The sequence below is a fragment of the Crinia signifera genome, chromosome 7 (genome assembly GCF_055691185.1).
Source record: "Crinia signifera chromosome 7, ASM5569118v1, whole genome shotgun sequence".
Lineage (NCBI taxonomy): Eukaryota > Metazoa > Chordata > Amphibia > Anura > Myobatrachidae > Crinia > Crinia signifera.
Window position 1 is genome coordinate 164,304,272 of NC_139223.1, and position 15,392 is coordinate 164,319,663.

At 43.4% G+C, this 15,392-nt stretch overlaps 1 protein-coding gene across 1 annotated transcript in view; it reads left to right on the top strand.

Annotated features, from left to right (window-relative positions):
• The first annotated feature begins 9,475 nt into the window (after positions 1–9,475).
• Positions 9,476–15,392, top strand: part of LOC146019612 (carboxypeptidase O-like) — a 43,848-nt gene continuing 37,931 nt past the window's right edge. Inside the window, exons 1-4 of the mRNA XM_083152121.1 lie at positions 9,476–9,541; positions 12,356–12,480; positions 13,391–13,505; positions 14,738–14,839. Coding sequence (XP_083008247.1) covers positions 12,443–12,480; positions 13,391–13,505; positions 14,738–14,839 — 255 coding nt within the window. The 5' untranslated portion in view covers positions 9,476–9,541; positions 12,356–12,442. The remainder of the gene's footprint in view (positions 9,542–12,355; positions 12,481–13,390; positions 13,506–14,737; positions 14,840–15,392) is intronic.

Here is a 15,392-nt window from a genome sequence, read left to right on the forward strand (position 1 = left end):
CATGTCAGTCTTATCTGCAGTTGCACATACAGTACACAATAAGCGGGGTATCTAATAACCCCCGTTAAAAACCGGGCAAATTTCCCTGAAGCTTTGCCAATTTTTTTATTAGGATCTCTTGATAAAATAGTTGTTTCTCAACAAAAACACACAGGTTCAGAAAATTGGGCTGCTTTATGGGGATTTTGCACGGCCTGCCTGAGGCAGGCAAACAAAAGCCCCAATAAGCTGCAGCACGTGCCGGTTTATCAGTTCTAATTAAATAGCCCCGAACTAGACTATTACCCACTATCAGCGATAATGGGTACAAGGATATCCCCTTTAATGTTTTCAGGCACTACGCATACAAAGGAAAATACTAAATTATCAGCTTAGCGTTAGGCAGCCACCAGCATTCAATTCCCCTTACTTACTGCACAAATGTTAAGCAGACTGTTTATACAAAAACATTTTTAACTTTTAAGCAAACAGAATTGGAAGTTTATAGTAAAAATAACAGTAGTTTTTTGAATTTCAGAATGTTGATTTTAGGGTTTCTCTGTAAATATCATGGATGACGTAGATGTGCTCATGTTTTTAGATTAACACAAAGAGAAAAAGACATATAAATCCTGCTTCTAAACATAAGATATATTCTCTTTAATTCATTAAAAATCAATGCAACATTTCAGGGATTGTCGGGACTTTAGGAAGATGTGTAATTTTTAACTTCTTATAGTCTAATAAAATCCAAGTATGCTGACGGGGCACATAATATAAGTCTTCTACAATAAACCAACATATATTTATGGCAGTCCTATATATATATACTTTTATTATTCACTTTACAGTTTGACTGAAACATTTATTTACGAATATTTAGTTTTTTTTATGTGACTTTAGTTTTTTTCTATCTTAATACTTTATCATTTTAATGTTATCTCCCCACAGCTCTACATGCACACACAGCTGTTTTATTTATTTAGCTAAAATATTTGTTTAGGTATTAAATCTACAAATAAATTACAAATATAAGCTGAGCTATAGGCAGCTAAATGTGGTCAACCACCAACTATCTTTCTTATTGTTTAGTAATTTTTGGTACTTGTGTATTATCACGCGCCGCCGATTTCCATCGCAGGGCATTTTACGATAAAAAATCGTGTCGCATCACATGCAACGCGATTTCACCCGATTTTTAATTGTATAGGCACGCAGATGCCTTATTACCATGTTAAATGCCCCCCAGACCCGATTTTTAATTGTATACCCACCCTCATGGGTCATGAGTATGTGAATCGCCCCCTTTGTTAACCCACCCCACTATGAACACCAACCTGAAGTGTGGGGAGCGCAGCGAGCCCGCGAGGGGCGGCGGTACGCGTCCTCCAACCTTTTCATACCCCCACTATCAACGTCGGCGTGGAGTTGATTGTATAAAGTGTGCCCGAAGAGTGGCGAGCTCAGCGAGCCCCGCGAGGGGACGCGCATAACTGCACAGGTATACGCGTCCGCTCGCCACGCTTCGGGCTCGATGGCTCGCTGCGCTCACCACACTATATAACATCAACTCCACGCTGACGTGGATAGTGGGGGTATGAAAAGGTCGTAGATAGCGTACCGCCGCCCCTCGCTGGCTCGCTGCGCTCATCAGGCTTCGGGTTGGAGTTGATAGTGGGGTGGCGTTAACAATGGGTGGGCATTTCACATACTCATAACCCATGAGGGTGGGTATACAATTAAAAATCGGGTGTGGGGGGCCCATTTAACATGGAAATCAATGGAAAATCGAGTCCATCGCATCGCATGCCATTATAATGGCATGCGATGCGACGCGATATTAAAATTGTATACACAGCCCCGGGAAAAGTCTGAAATCGGGTCCATCGCATACCATCGCATGCCTTAATTAGTGGCATGCGATGCGATGCGATGGGCGCCGTGATAATACACAAGTACCTAATTTTTTTTTTTAAAGTGATAGGGTCTGTTTTTACACCATGTTTAACTTGTAAATGTTCAGAAATGTAAAAAAAAAATGTCCTCAATACATCAAACAGAAGAAATCATTCAAGCATAAAAATCATCATGTAAATAATATCATGCATAGGACAGTTTAATTTATTGACAACCAATGCTATATTTTAGAGAGTTTCTGGACTACGAAGAAGTATAATTTTTTTTTATCCAATCATTTTTATTGACAATACCAAAATAAATAAATAGGTTAAACAATCACATTAAAAAAAATAGTAATTAACACATTTTCATAGATAACCTTTAAGGTTATAACGAATGATGCCAAACCCAGGGCATTTTTTCAATCCCAGGTTTCAGGATTGAAAAATGCTCAATCCCACCCCCCCTCCCCAAACTGTCAGCCACGCACATACCCACATGGTGCGGCTGGGAGCTAGAGTGCAGATGATCGGCGGTTGCGGGAGTGGCGGCTGATCAGTGCGGCTGGGAGCGGAAGACAGGGGTGTGTGCTAGTGCAGGACCGTGGTTGCTGCCAAAGGCGGGCGGCTACCGGGTGCAGGGATTACACCAGAATGGGGTGGTGGCCTCTGACATCACTCTATGCAGAGCCAAACGCCGAGGATCAGGAACAGCCCAGCAGCATCTGAGTGGGTGCTCAGATGCTGCCCAGAATTAGACTGCACAATAAGACTGTTTAATCCCAAAATCCTGGGACTGGAAACTCCAATCCCGAGATTGAAATCCTTGCTATTTTGGAGCCAAATCCCAGGATACCACCGATCCCGGGATTGGCCACCCTAGTTATAACAGAAGGATGAAAGAGAAGAGAGAAAAGATGAAGGCCGCGTTCTTGGGGGGGGGGGGGGGGGGGATATACAATGAAAAACAATGTCAAAATAAAATTATTGAAACTTGGAATTTGAAAGATAAGAACCACTTGGTCCATCTAGTCTGACCCTTTCTTATCCTTTAGGTTTAAGGTTACTATTATTTTTATCATTAGTATTATTATTGACTAGGAGAGAAGCAAAAAGTAATGATTAGTATTTTTGTTTATTAAAAACGAACAAAATCCAAATGTGCTGTAATTTTCAGCATATTGCAGTTATCTAACAATGTCTTTATGGCAAACCTTAACTGCCGATATGTTACTGTCATCGTGTCCAACTATTTGTTTCTTTATGACACGATGAAGATGGATGTGCAAGGCCAATCACAACATATTTATGAATTGTTTTCTTGTTTTATATACTGTACATCATAAAACAGAGTAGAGGACTAGGATAATTTGAGTCATAAAAATAAAATTCTATCCGCAAAGAAAGATACAATAAAGCATATTATAATCATCATTAATTCTTAAAAGAATATTTAAAATATAAAATAGATTGCATCAGTTAAGTGCAACTGAAATATTGCATTGAAAACACAAAAACACAGCTAAAAGAATTGATTCGTTTACATGTGTTTTACAGGGCTGATCTCTTCATGGGATTTACAATCTATAGGTTTGTAAGCTGAAAAGTGGAATAACCATTGATTTATGGCAATTTTAAAACACCGCAAATAGAATGGCAATTTAAAAGTAAATTGGCATTACCTATTTCCTTGGCAGGACTGTGTACCCTGTATTGTTCATGGTATTAAGAAAACAGGTGTTTTGGGTGGAGGGAAATAATACACACAACAGTTTCTTAAAAGGAGTAGTAGTCATCTCAGTGGACAGGATCCTGCCAGTCAGAATCTAAACACCGGAATCCCAACAGTCTTAATGTAAGTAGTCCAGGGTTGGTTAAGGTAAGGTTGCAGGGGTTGGGTTAGGGTTGGGCTGCAGTAGGGAGATTCGGCAGAGGGAGGGGAGGGTTAGGGGTAATCTGCTGGAGAGGACGGTTAGGCTGCAGAAGTAAAAAAAGGTTCAGGAACACTGTGTCTGTGGTTGGAGCTATTTAAACATTGATATATAGATAAAAAACATTGATATATAGATAAAAAATATGGTACTTGTGTATTATAGCGGCGCCCATCGCATCGCATACCATAAGGCATGCGATGGTATGCGATGCGATGCGATATCGCACGATATTGTACAATGTCATACAATTTTAAAATTGTATGACATTGTGTATTGCATACAATGCCATACAATGCGATGCAATGCGATTTAAAATTGTATAAGCACCCTAATGGGTGCTTACAATGTGAAATGCACCCCCATGCTACCCCCCCACTATAAACGTGAACCCGAAGCGTGGCAAGCGCAGTGAGCCAGCGTGGGGCGGCGGTACGCGTCCTCCGACCTTTTCATACCCCCACTATCCACATCGGCGTGGAATTGAGAATAGAAAGTGTGGCGAGCGCAGCGTGCCACCGAGCCCGAAGCGTGGCGAGCTAAGCGAGCCCCGCGGATACCTGTGAAGCCCGCGAAGGGACGCGGATACCTGTGATTATACTGCTAGTTATTAAATTAGTAATAAAGGTACAATTACTGCACACATTTATTTATGAAAATGGTCACATGAGCATGACTTTTTTTTTTTATTCAGAACAATATTGCTGTTTCCCCAGTACCAGTTGACCAGTGATCTGTAGGTCTGAAGACTTGTTATATTTTATTCATTTGTTTATGTTTTACACACGTTTTGAAATTTTTGGACTAACATAAGTTGTTAATTGCTCAAATCAGGGGGGGAGAGGGGACGAGTGACTTTTAAGCTACTCTATGACGTATAGAAGCTTTTTTTTTATACTGTTTATATATATTACTTTGTAGAGAGAATTTATTTCTGTGATTACAATGTTCCCGAACTGGATTTCCTGAATTATACATACTTTTTTTTTTACATAAAACAACAAACATAAGTTGTCGTTGACTTTACTCATAAATCATATAATATAATGTCAAAAACAAAATAAATATTGTCTCAATATGAAAGTAAAGTATTTCAAGTTAAGTACAGCCATAAACACATTGATGTGCTACACTTAAATATGCGCCTGGATTTTCTTAGTCTTTCGTAAGTTAAAAATGACTCTTTTGCTTAAAGTCCAGACACTCACTGTTATGTTGCACTGATTTACAAAAGTGGTATCAGATTTTTGTGCCCCAGAATACAGTCTTTATAAGTATGATTTTGCCTCTTACAACTTTTGTAAGTTTATACTTAAAAATTCTGGAGCACCACCCACCTAGTGCTGTTAAGGGGTGTACAGACGGTTCGATGCAGCGGCTGTGGATACTGATTTGATATCGATGGGTGAAGAGACCCGGCATCGAAGAAGAAGGAGGGAAGGACGGACAGTGCAAGGACAGTGTGCGGCAAAAGGCAGTTAACATTGTTCGATTTAGATTCGATTTTAATTCAATTTTGCTTCTAGGTGCAAAATCAAATCTAAAACTGTTTGAATGCCCCATAAGGATCTAATTAAAAACAAGATGTTGGTTCATATATAAATACCACAAACTATTTCTTGTGTGCGTTCACTGTATTTTCTGATTCAATGTTGCATTGATTGTATAGTAATCTTTTTAGAAGCATTTTACAACCAATCAGCTCCTTACAGTAACATTTCAAACACAGTCTGTAACATGACAGTTAGGAGCTAATTGGTTGGTACTTTGGGGTTTATTCTGGTTGGTGCGGCTGGTCCGTAAGCGTACGTACCGGGTTTTTTTTTATCTGCGCATGCGTACCATCTGCAATGCGCAGGCGCGACCACTCCACAACGCTCACGGACGGGTCTTTCCGTGCGAAAAAACCTGTACGCGAGAGTACGGTCATTGTGGGCGGCATAGGGGCGTGTTGAGGTGAGCGGCCGAAATAATGAGGGAAAATGGGCGTAAACATGGGCGTACACGGGGGTGTGCACCAAAAATGTACGGTGCTACTACCGCTCGATCTGCGAAAACACCGTTCATTTTCGGACACAAAACAGGCGGCCGCCACCTCAGACCACCCCTACAGAAACCGCATGACAGCGGACGCCTGGGTCTGCTAATTAACCCTGATTACTACTCAAACACATACACCTGAATGTAATAAGCAATGCTGCAGTCTATTAAGTCCAAACCATTATTTCACTACCTGCAAGCCACACACAGCACTCAAACACATTGGAAGCTTATCTTTCTATACTTCTCTACATTTAAAGGTTTGTTTAATTTAAGGTAAGAATCTTTTTAAGACCTGCTTATATATGCTAAGGTAGGTATTTGTTAAACATTTATACACATTCACTACGTGTTTTCATATACTTTACACAGTAGCACACTCAATCTACACAAGTCGACATGTGTCAACGTGTTCACTCTAATACAAACATATGTTTTGTATTTATGATACAAATACATAAACCACATCTAACAGCTACAAAGGATGTTTCAGCAATGTTTTAAGCCCATGGCCACTATTTTGCACACAATCTTTGTATAGTACCCAAAATACAGAACTGTACCACTTTCTGATCTGCTATGAATTTAATAAACAATAGAGACCCGTCTGTGCACGGTGGCGTACGCTCAGATAGCCGCAAGAAGTCGATGGGAAGACGGAGGAGAGACGTCCGTAAACGGTGGCGTATGCTCTGTTGTACGCCAGTTGTCGGAGTCTAAGCGGTGATCTGTCCGTGTACGTTGGCGTACGCTCAAGTGTATGCCACTCCCCTCTGTCGGTGTTTGTGTCCGTCCGTATGCGGCTGTTTTGTGGGTGGACTTTAGCTCAATGGCCGCGTACGGAGAGGGTACGCTGATATGGAACGTACGCACGTTTGGCCGCACCAACCAGAATAACCCCCTTTATCTCTGTCCACTTTTTCTCTTTCCAAGGCTTAGGAGGGTATTCAATGTGGGATTCCGGCTGTCGGAACGTCCCAACAGTTGGAATCTTGGGCTGTTTTCGGCCAGCTCACCTGCAACTCGACAGGCGGAACGCAACGTTTCACCTGTCGAGTGGCGTAAAGTGGGCGTGTCGGCGAATGGATTGTTGAGAAACGGGAGTGTATTCGACAATCCATGGCCGTTTCTGACAAAATGGATCTGATTTGTTTTAAATTCAGATCTGTTTTGTCGGAATCCGCCTTCAATTCTATTGGAAATGGCAGTATTGGCCGACATTGAATACCGCCTTTAGTATTTCAGCCTCTATGGCTGTAGAATGCTTTTTGTTCAAATGGTGTAGAAATAAACTTCATAACACTTTAACAGATAAAACAATTATATGTATGATACTAGTGATATAATAGCCACATGTGATGCGCTGTTCTCTGGCTGCAGTCTCCGCTATCTCACTCCATGATCACAGCCTTATCTGCCACATGTACAGCTCTGATAAGCTTCCGGATCTTCTGCCTATACATACAGTATGTCTACAGTATGTTACACATGGAAGGAGAGTTCTATGGGGGTAATTCAGAACAGAAGTAGATGCGCCCTACTAGAGTGAAATCCCTCCTTGCAAATTAATGTGATCACTGTGGGAATGCATGTATACGGCTACACATCTATTTGTAAGTCGTTCACATCGAATGATTTTTACACCGGGCACCAGTCATCGCAAGGCTCAGAGTAGCCAGAGACATAGTCAGTGGCTGCGATGAATGCAGCCAGATCCGTCCTGGTGCTGAACTCACACACAGGGCCGGTGCAAGGCTTCTCAGCACCCTAGGCAAAACTTCAATCTCCCGCCCCCCCAAATCCCCCCACCCCCTCCAAATTGTTTTTAGATCATGTGGTCATCCAATCCCCGTGACACCCCCCCTCCCCCCCCCCCCCCGGGAAGGTGGCCAAGTCCCCTGCTTTTCCTGGAGGCCCTCTGCACCCTCCCCTTTGCCACCCACAACAGAGTACAAGGAGGGTGGGGCAGCAATGTAGGAAGTATGATTTAAGGGAAAGTATAGAGGTGACGTCTTAGAAGTTCCACAGCCGCCACCTGCATTAAGTACAATAAGGATCCTCATAGACATCCTTGATTTTTTGATTTGCAGACTTGGTGGCGCCCCCCCAGATCCCGGCGCCCTAGGCAGATGCCTAAAGCTGCCTAGTGGTAGAGCCGGCCCTGCTCACACACCCTCCACTAAAATGCTTGAGCACGCCTAGCATTTTTCCTGACACTCTCATCATTTTTTTCCAGCACGCCTGCATTTTACTTGGCACTCCCATGAAACAGACGGTGACCACCCCCAGATGCCTACTTCCTGTCAGTCACTTTGAGATGGGCCAGCGATTAGAAAAAGTAGAGGATGTCATTGCTGGATGGCCTTGTACATGCATACTTAGGACCGCATGTATGCGCAGTCTGTTGAGATTTATCCGCCGTGCAAAATAGCGGCCGTGTGCCATAAGGTCTTCATTTTTTTGTGAAGCAGAGAAGCTCATCCTTTAGTGTTGTGCCTGAAACTTTTGGGGAGCAACCCAGTGAGCAGGAGAGTGTTGCCCTGTGCAGGACACCCATCCCCCGCAGCCTAGCATCACCAATGGTATGCTAAGTTTCACAAAAATGGAAAATAATTTCGAATCAGGCCCCAGGTACACAAAATAGAGTAAAAATTCATATGCAAAAAATATATAAAAATGTATTAAAAACAATGGGTCGCGAATTTTCACAGGTGGCTGATTATCAACAAACTGTGCATAGGTGCAGTCCTTAGTATGCATGAGGCTGAGCTGTGAAGAAATCCTGCTACTTCCTCCTTCGCTAGCCGTTGACAAGATGAATGCCAGGAAGTTGGTGTCTGCAGAACCGTCCATTTCATGGGCGTGCTAAGAAAAATGTGAAGCGGGAGTAGGAAAATGTAGGCGTCCCCAAGCGTTTTAGGGGAGGGTGTGCGACATCAGCTGCTGATGGATTATGCCTGTCTTCAGTCCCTAGTTTGCAATGACTGGTGCCCAGTGGTGAAATCAGTAGATGGTGATCGTCTAACGAAGGATTTGGGTCATTTTTGCTCAGCTACCAATTCTTCGCTAGCACATTATTTCGCAAGGCAGGATTTAACTATAGCAGACAGCATCTACCTGATCACTGGCTGATGCAAAGTCACTCAGCAGCGATCAGGGCTGAATTACCCCCAATATATCAAAACTTACACAACAGCATGAAAAACAATGGATATGGGCCAACACCCCCACAAAACCATAGGGTTTCAACTAAATTTTGACTTTGCCGTAAAAGGAACCTTCAGAACTAATTGAATGTATTAAAAAAAATGTTCAAAGGCAATCCCATCCTGGGGGAAGATCCTTGGGGAGAGATCAAGTGGAGACATTTCCCATGGAAACCAATCAGCTTCTAAGATAAAATAGATAAATGACAGAAGCTGATTGGTTGCTTTTGGCAAACTCACTTTATCTCCCACCAATGTCCCACCAATACATCTCCTCCATATCAGAAACAAAATCAGCTGTATTGGCCATGTATACTCGTGTATACTAGGAATTTTTTGTGGATATACTGTACATGTAACCAGTCATTTGAAAAAATAAGTCGTTGAATCTTTTTTGTTTCCTGTTTACAGAGATCAAGTCCTAAAAGTCACCCCACAGTCCAAGGAACAGGTGCAGTACCTTCAAGAATTGACAAAACAATGGCGGGTAAGAATACATTGTATTTTCATTAACTTGGAGAAATCCGTCCTACTTTTTTCCTTATCTCAATAAACATTTATTTATATCAGAGTAAAGCACAATCATTTTGCTGCCCTACACTGTGGCAAATTCTCCCCTTGGAGAAATCGCACACCATTCTCTCTTAAGCCACCCAGGACCTTTCCGATATCAAATCGATATAGGCAGAATCTGCCCCTGTGTACACACCATAATACTAATGAGGCGAAGTGCAGTACTCCATTTCTTAATTATGTGTCTGAGGGTGTTGGTGGCAAACGCAGGATTTCTGGAAGGGAGTTTCCAAATGTTTGATTTTAGAGCAATTGTCACCAGCCAAAGAAAGTGCAGTTAATGAAACACAGTACTTCATATGAATGCAGGCCCAATGGTCTGGTGTGAGGGTTGGGAACTCAGGTCCACAGACACACACATCAGATTTTACTCTGTATATAGTGGCACAGGCCACTGGCCTGAATCCTTTGTTTGTCTATGGGTTTATTGATAACAGATCTGATCTAAAAGTTTGGTACTTGTTTCCTAGCACGCGTCCTTCGACCTTTTCATACCCCCACTATCCACGTCGGCGTGGAGTTGATTCTATGTAGTGTGGCGAGCGTAGCGAGCCACCGAGCCCGAAGCTTGGCGAGCGCAGTGAGCCCCGCGAGGGGACGCGTATTACTTTACATGTATTCGCGTCCCCTCACGGGGCTCGCTGCACTCGCCACGCTTCGGGCTCGGTGGCTCGCTACGCTCGCCACATTATCTAAAGTCAACTCACGCCGACGTGGATAGTGGGGGTATGAAAAGGTCGGAGGATGCGTACCGCCGAGCCTCGCGGGCTCGCTGCGCTCGCCACGCTTCGGGTTGGTGTTGAGAGTGGGGGTGGCGTGGGGGTGCTTTTAACATTGTAAGCACCCATTAGGGTGCTTGTACAATTAAAAAGCGTATACCATCACATTGTATGCCATTGTAAGGCATATACGATGCTATACAATTTTTAATTGTACAAGATCCGGTCCGATCGCATCACATCGCATACCATATTAAGGCTTATGGAATACGATGCGATGGGCGCCGTTCTAGGAAACAAGTACCAAAAGTTCTATTTAGCACCTTCAGCTGCGTTCTTTCCTCCTCACAGTCTCCCAGCTACCAGTGATCTTAAGGGGTAGAATACTGATCTGGCGGAGAGCTTAACCTATGAAAGCACAGGTCTTGGGCTTCAGTTGGGACTGGATCTCCACAGCCCTGCTGCTGCTGCTGTTCTAAATCCTGGACTGTTCTTCCACATTATCCTCATGTGGAAGTATGCTGTCCCTGCCACACTGTATAGCCCGAAAGTCCAGTGTTCTAGATCATATTTGTAGTCAAAGCACGCTGACTAAATGCCGGTGCACCATGCATGCTGCATCTTTAGTAAATCTCTCCCTATTCCGAGAATAAAAGGTGAGAAAAAGTTCATATATGGAGATGAATAACAGGCTTGTAGCTTATTAAGTGGTGTAAATTTATGAATGTACTGTAAGTTCTTGTCATCAATAAAGATTGTGATAGAACATTGCCCAGCACAATAAATGCCTTCATTACTTTAAAACTAATGTTACTGTACTACTACAGTAGAGTGATGTTCTGAGTATTGAAATCTGCAAGAAGGTGGATAATTAGCATCCGGATGGTGGGATTATGGCGTCAGAGTTGGATGGAGGTTTTAGGAGAAGCGAGTTTGGTTGCAAATGAAAACGCAACGCAAACCACTTTTGCTTGGAGTCATATGCAATGCTGATGTTTTTGCACACAATTACAATGTTATCACACATAATGCCAATGTTTTCGCACACAATGCTGATGCTCTCGCATGCAATGGCGATGTTCAAGGAGTTTACCTTTTTTTGCTGCTGCTGCCTTTGGATGAAAATCCCTACAAAAAAATATGGCGATTTTGTTGCCTGTGTGTACAGGCAGAGTTGCAGTAGTGATTGAGACGCACGGTGTGTGGAATTTATTGGAGATGTATAGGACGTGACTGAGAGGTGGATATTTATCTGAATAGAGATGGCCCGCTAATAGATGGCATATGGGAGTGTGACATCACTGTTTGAGAACTCGGGGAGATGTAAAAAAAAATGTCATTTTACAGTTTGGAGTTGAAAAATGACAGTTATGAGCTGATTGGCTGGTTGTTTATCGCTCTCCACTTTATAATTTTTTGAAGCTTGATACAACTGGGCCATAGTGTCATTTGCTTTTCTCTAAACCATGGGTCCTCAAACTGCGGCCCTCCAGATGTTGTGTAACTACAAATCCCGGCATGCCTTGCCACAGTTTTAACACTCCCTTATAGCAAAACTGTGGCAAGGCATGCTGGGATTTGTAGTTTCACAACATCTGGAGGGCCGCAGTTTGAGGACCCATGTTTTAAATGATCGGCAAACACCTAAATTTAAATAGCTTAGACGTTTTGCCTAAATCGCCCTGTGTGTACACAGCCGGCGATAGCGATGTGCGCCCACACAGCGTTGCTATAGCCCTGCCAAATAGGCAACAATATTTGTTCTACATTGTGTATTTGGCCACGGCTCCCGAGTTGGCAGGGTATAGTTAGCCGCTTCTCTGACAGATTGAGTACATATTGATACACATGGGGCTCAGCCAAAATCACCGGGTCCGTGTGTACACGGCTTTACACCGTGGCCGGTATCCAATCCGTCTGATTGCCTAGAATTACCGATTCTTTTTCAATTATTTATTTACAGAGGGATGTTTTGGTTTATCAATAACTTATTTATTCTTTCCGTCCAGCTGGACCTGTGGAAGCCGGATACTGTAGAGGGAATATACAGCGGGAGAGAGGTGCACGTCCGGGTCCAAGTATCCAATGTCCTGCAGATGAAAGAGAAGCTTGGCCAGCAGGACATTCCCTATAAGTACGCTAACTGTACCCAAATGATGGCGCTCATATATATGCATAGACAGTATATACTCGTTATCTGTAAAAAGGGAAAGATAACCTCCTGGTACTTAGAATATACAACACATATGATAGGATAGTGAGGCACCTACTTATTATCTATTACATTAAGTATACAGATCTATCAATGTAACAAATGGCCAGTATAATAATGTTATTTTGTTGTAGACGATTGCATGTAATTAAGCTTAGTATCGGCTGATCTATAATCAATTAACCTTTGTTTAAAGGGGCGATCACTTATAAGGTATAACCATGCCGTGTAACTGATTGCCCCTTTAAAAAAAACCTCCAAGTCAGAATCCCACACAGCATTACATCCAGCACAAAGTGTTCCCTAGGTGCCCGCAGCAGATATCTCCCGTGGTCCCCTTTTTAACCACAAAACAGGGGGACCACATAGATTTTATGGGGGACACTTTATTGACAGATTTCCCAAGCACCACAAAGCTTCAGTAAATTGTCCCTGGTATCTGTAGATGCCTTTAGCCATTAAAGCCCACATGGGCTACACTTTGTAGTATTTACTGGGAGGTGGATCTATAGGATCCCTCCCGAGCAAAAGGTGATTGTATGGTCCGCAGACCGCACGTGCACCGTAGCGTCTCCAGTCCTGAAGAAGAAGTGACGTGATCACATTAGTGAGGACTGTGCGCCTCTTCCATCGCAGAAACATGTTCCATTCGGAAACCACTAACTCTGTAAGCAATTGTTCATATATTGGGACGACAATATACCTTTTGACCCTGACATTTTGGGGTAGGCCTATTGATTGTCTATCTAGACCCTGCAGATCTAGCACCCGGAACCACTTGGCTACATAAAGTGACAGCACAGAATATATCTTACGTTGTCTTCCTCCGCAGCATCATGATTGAAGACGTGCAGAAGCTGATTGACAGCCGGCCTGTGCACGAGAACAGAGCGAGGGCGATATCCCTGGACACGTATACATACACTGAATACCACCCTATGGATGAGGTAAGCAAGGCGCTGTCAGAGATATAATTAGGGTTATGGATGTAGTGCAGCTACACAGGGCGGGACAGCCTGGGGGTAGTCGTGTCTGCCCTTGGCTGCGAACTCCCCCCCTCATCTGGATCATGGCTCGCACATTGTGTTGCAGTGGTGTAACTATGGTCCTGCAGACCCTGCGGCGGCTTGGGGGGGGCTAGATCTGCGGGGAGCGCCAGGTGCGGTCTGCCTCAGCAGATGCATAATTGGTGCTGCACAAGTTTCCCTTCTCCCTCCGCCATCCTCCCTCCCTTCTCAACCCTCCCGTGGTCTGTGGGGAGCTCCGGGTCAAGGAAGCTGCAGAGGTAAGAGGACTCACTGCTGACTACTCTCTTCTGCCGAGTAATGGGCTGCCCACCCTTTCCTGCATTTACTGGCGCCGCGGGCAGCAGCACATCAGTGCTATACGCGCTCTCTCCTCCATTCCTCCTGTGCTGCAGCCAGGGTGACTGGCTCCCTGCCCGCCTCCGAATACCGTAAGAAGGGAAATGCTGGCCTACCCCAGCCTTTCATATTTCCCAGCTTACTTTCAGCTTTTATAGATTTTTGTTGCAATAGATATTATTCCGCAGCGCTGTACAGAGAATATTTGAACATTCAAATCAGTCCCTGTCCCGATGGAGCTTACAATCTATATTCCCTACCACATGTACAGGCACACACAGACATTCTAGGGTTAATTTTGTTAGGAGCCACTGTTGTGTTCGCTGTATCTGCTCAGTCTCATGGGAGCTGTTCTGCTGTTGTAACATCTGTTGGCCGCAGCTAGAGCACCAATCAATGGCCCTAGTCACCCTTCCCTGGAAGATTATTTAAGACGGCTTGAGCGCCATCTCGGGGGTGCCCAGCATTCCCATTGCACATGTGCAGCCGCAATTTGCAGATAAATATCCATATGCATAGCAGTTGCATAGCAGTTTGGTTGACAGGAAGCCAATGTTTAGGGGTGGGAATATGGTGTTTTATGGGTGTGTGCCCAGGCATTCTTTGGGCTGGTCTTTGATATCAGTGATGACCACTTTCAGCCTGGTTCCTTAGCAGATCAGTGGAAACCGGCGCAGATGGAAGAAACTTTTCAATGGTTCGTTTTTTAGATAGATAGATAGATAGATAGATAGATAGATAGATAGATAGATAGATAGAATGATTTATGTAGGTTTTAATTTAGACAATGGCTAATATACTCTATACTGTTACAGATTTATACCTGGATGGAACTGATTAAAGACAAACACAGTAATGTGGTAGCACAGCATCTTCTGGGGCACACATACGAGGAGCGTCCCATCTACTACTTCAAAGTAAGTCATAGACATACATGTGCCATATTACACGCATGACAGTCTTGTGTGTTTGTCCTCCGGATAAGGGAAAGTACAGTTTTGCCTTCTATCTTGGTAACGTCTGTGGTAATATACAGGAGATCAGGTCAAGTTTTGTGGCAAAATGAAGATTTAAGGACCATGAAGTTCTATTTCCATCCTCTATTAGGCCTGATTGCCCTCACTCTCATATGTGACCAGAGGGATGTCAGATAATAGACACCAACATAGGTGTGCGCACATAGAGTGTTAGGGGTGCACAGGCACCCCCTAATGCTGTGCCCACCCTTATATACACCTCACTGCTGCTAGCAACCAGCAATACCTTTTACCATAGACTTTTCCTTTTTAGAACTGTATTCTATTAAAAGAAGAGCCCATCATTTAATTATGTGTGTTTTGCATTGTTACTTGTACTAGACCATTGTCATATCCCTACATACCTGTGTCGTCCATATATGTTTTTGACTTTATTTGCATTAACTGTTACAGAGCGTAATAAGAAGATTAAAAACTGACTGAAATAGGCAGG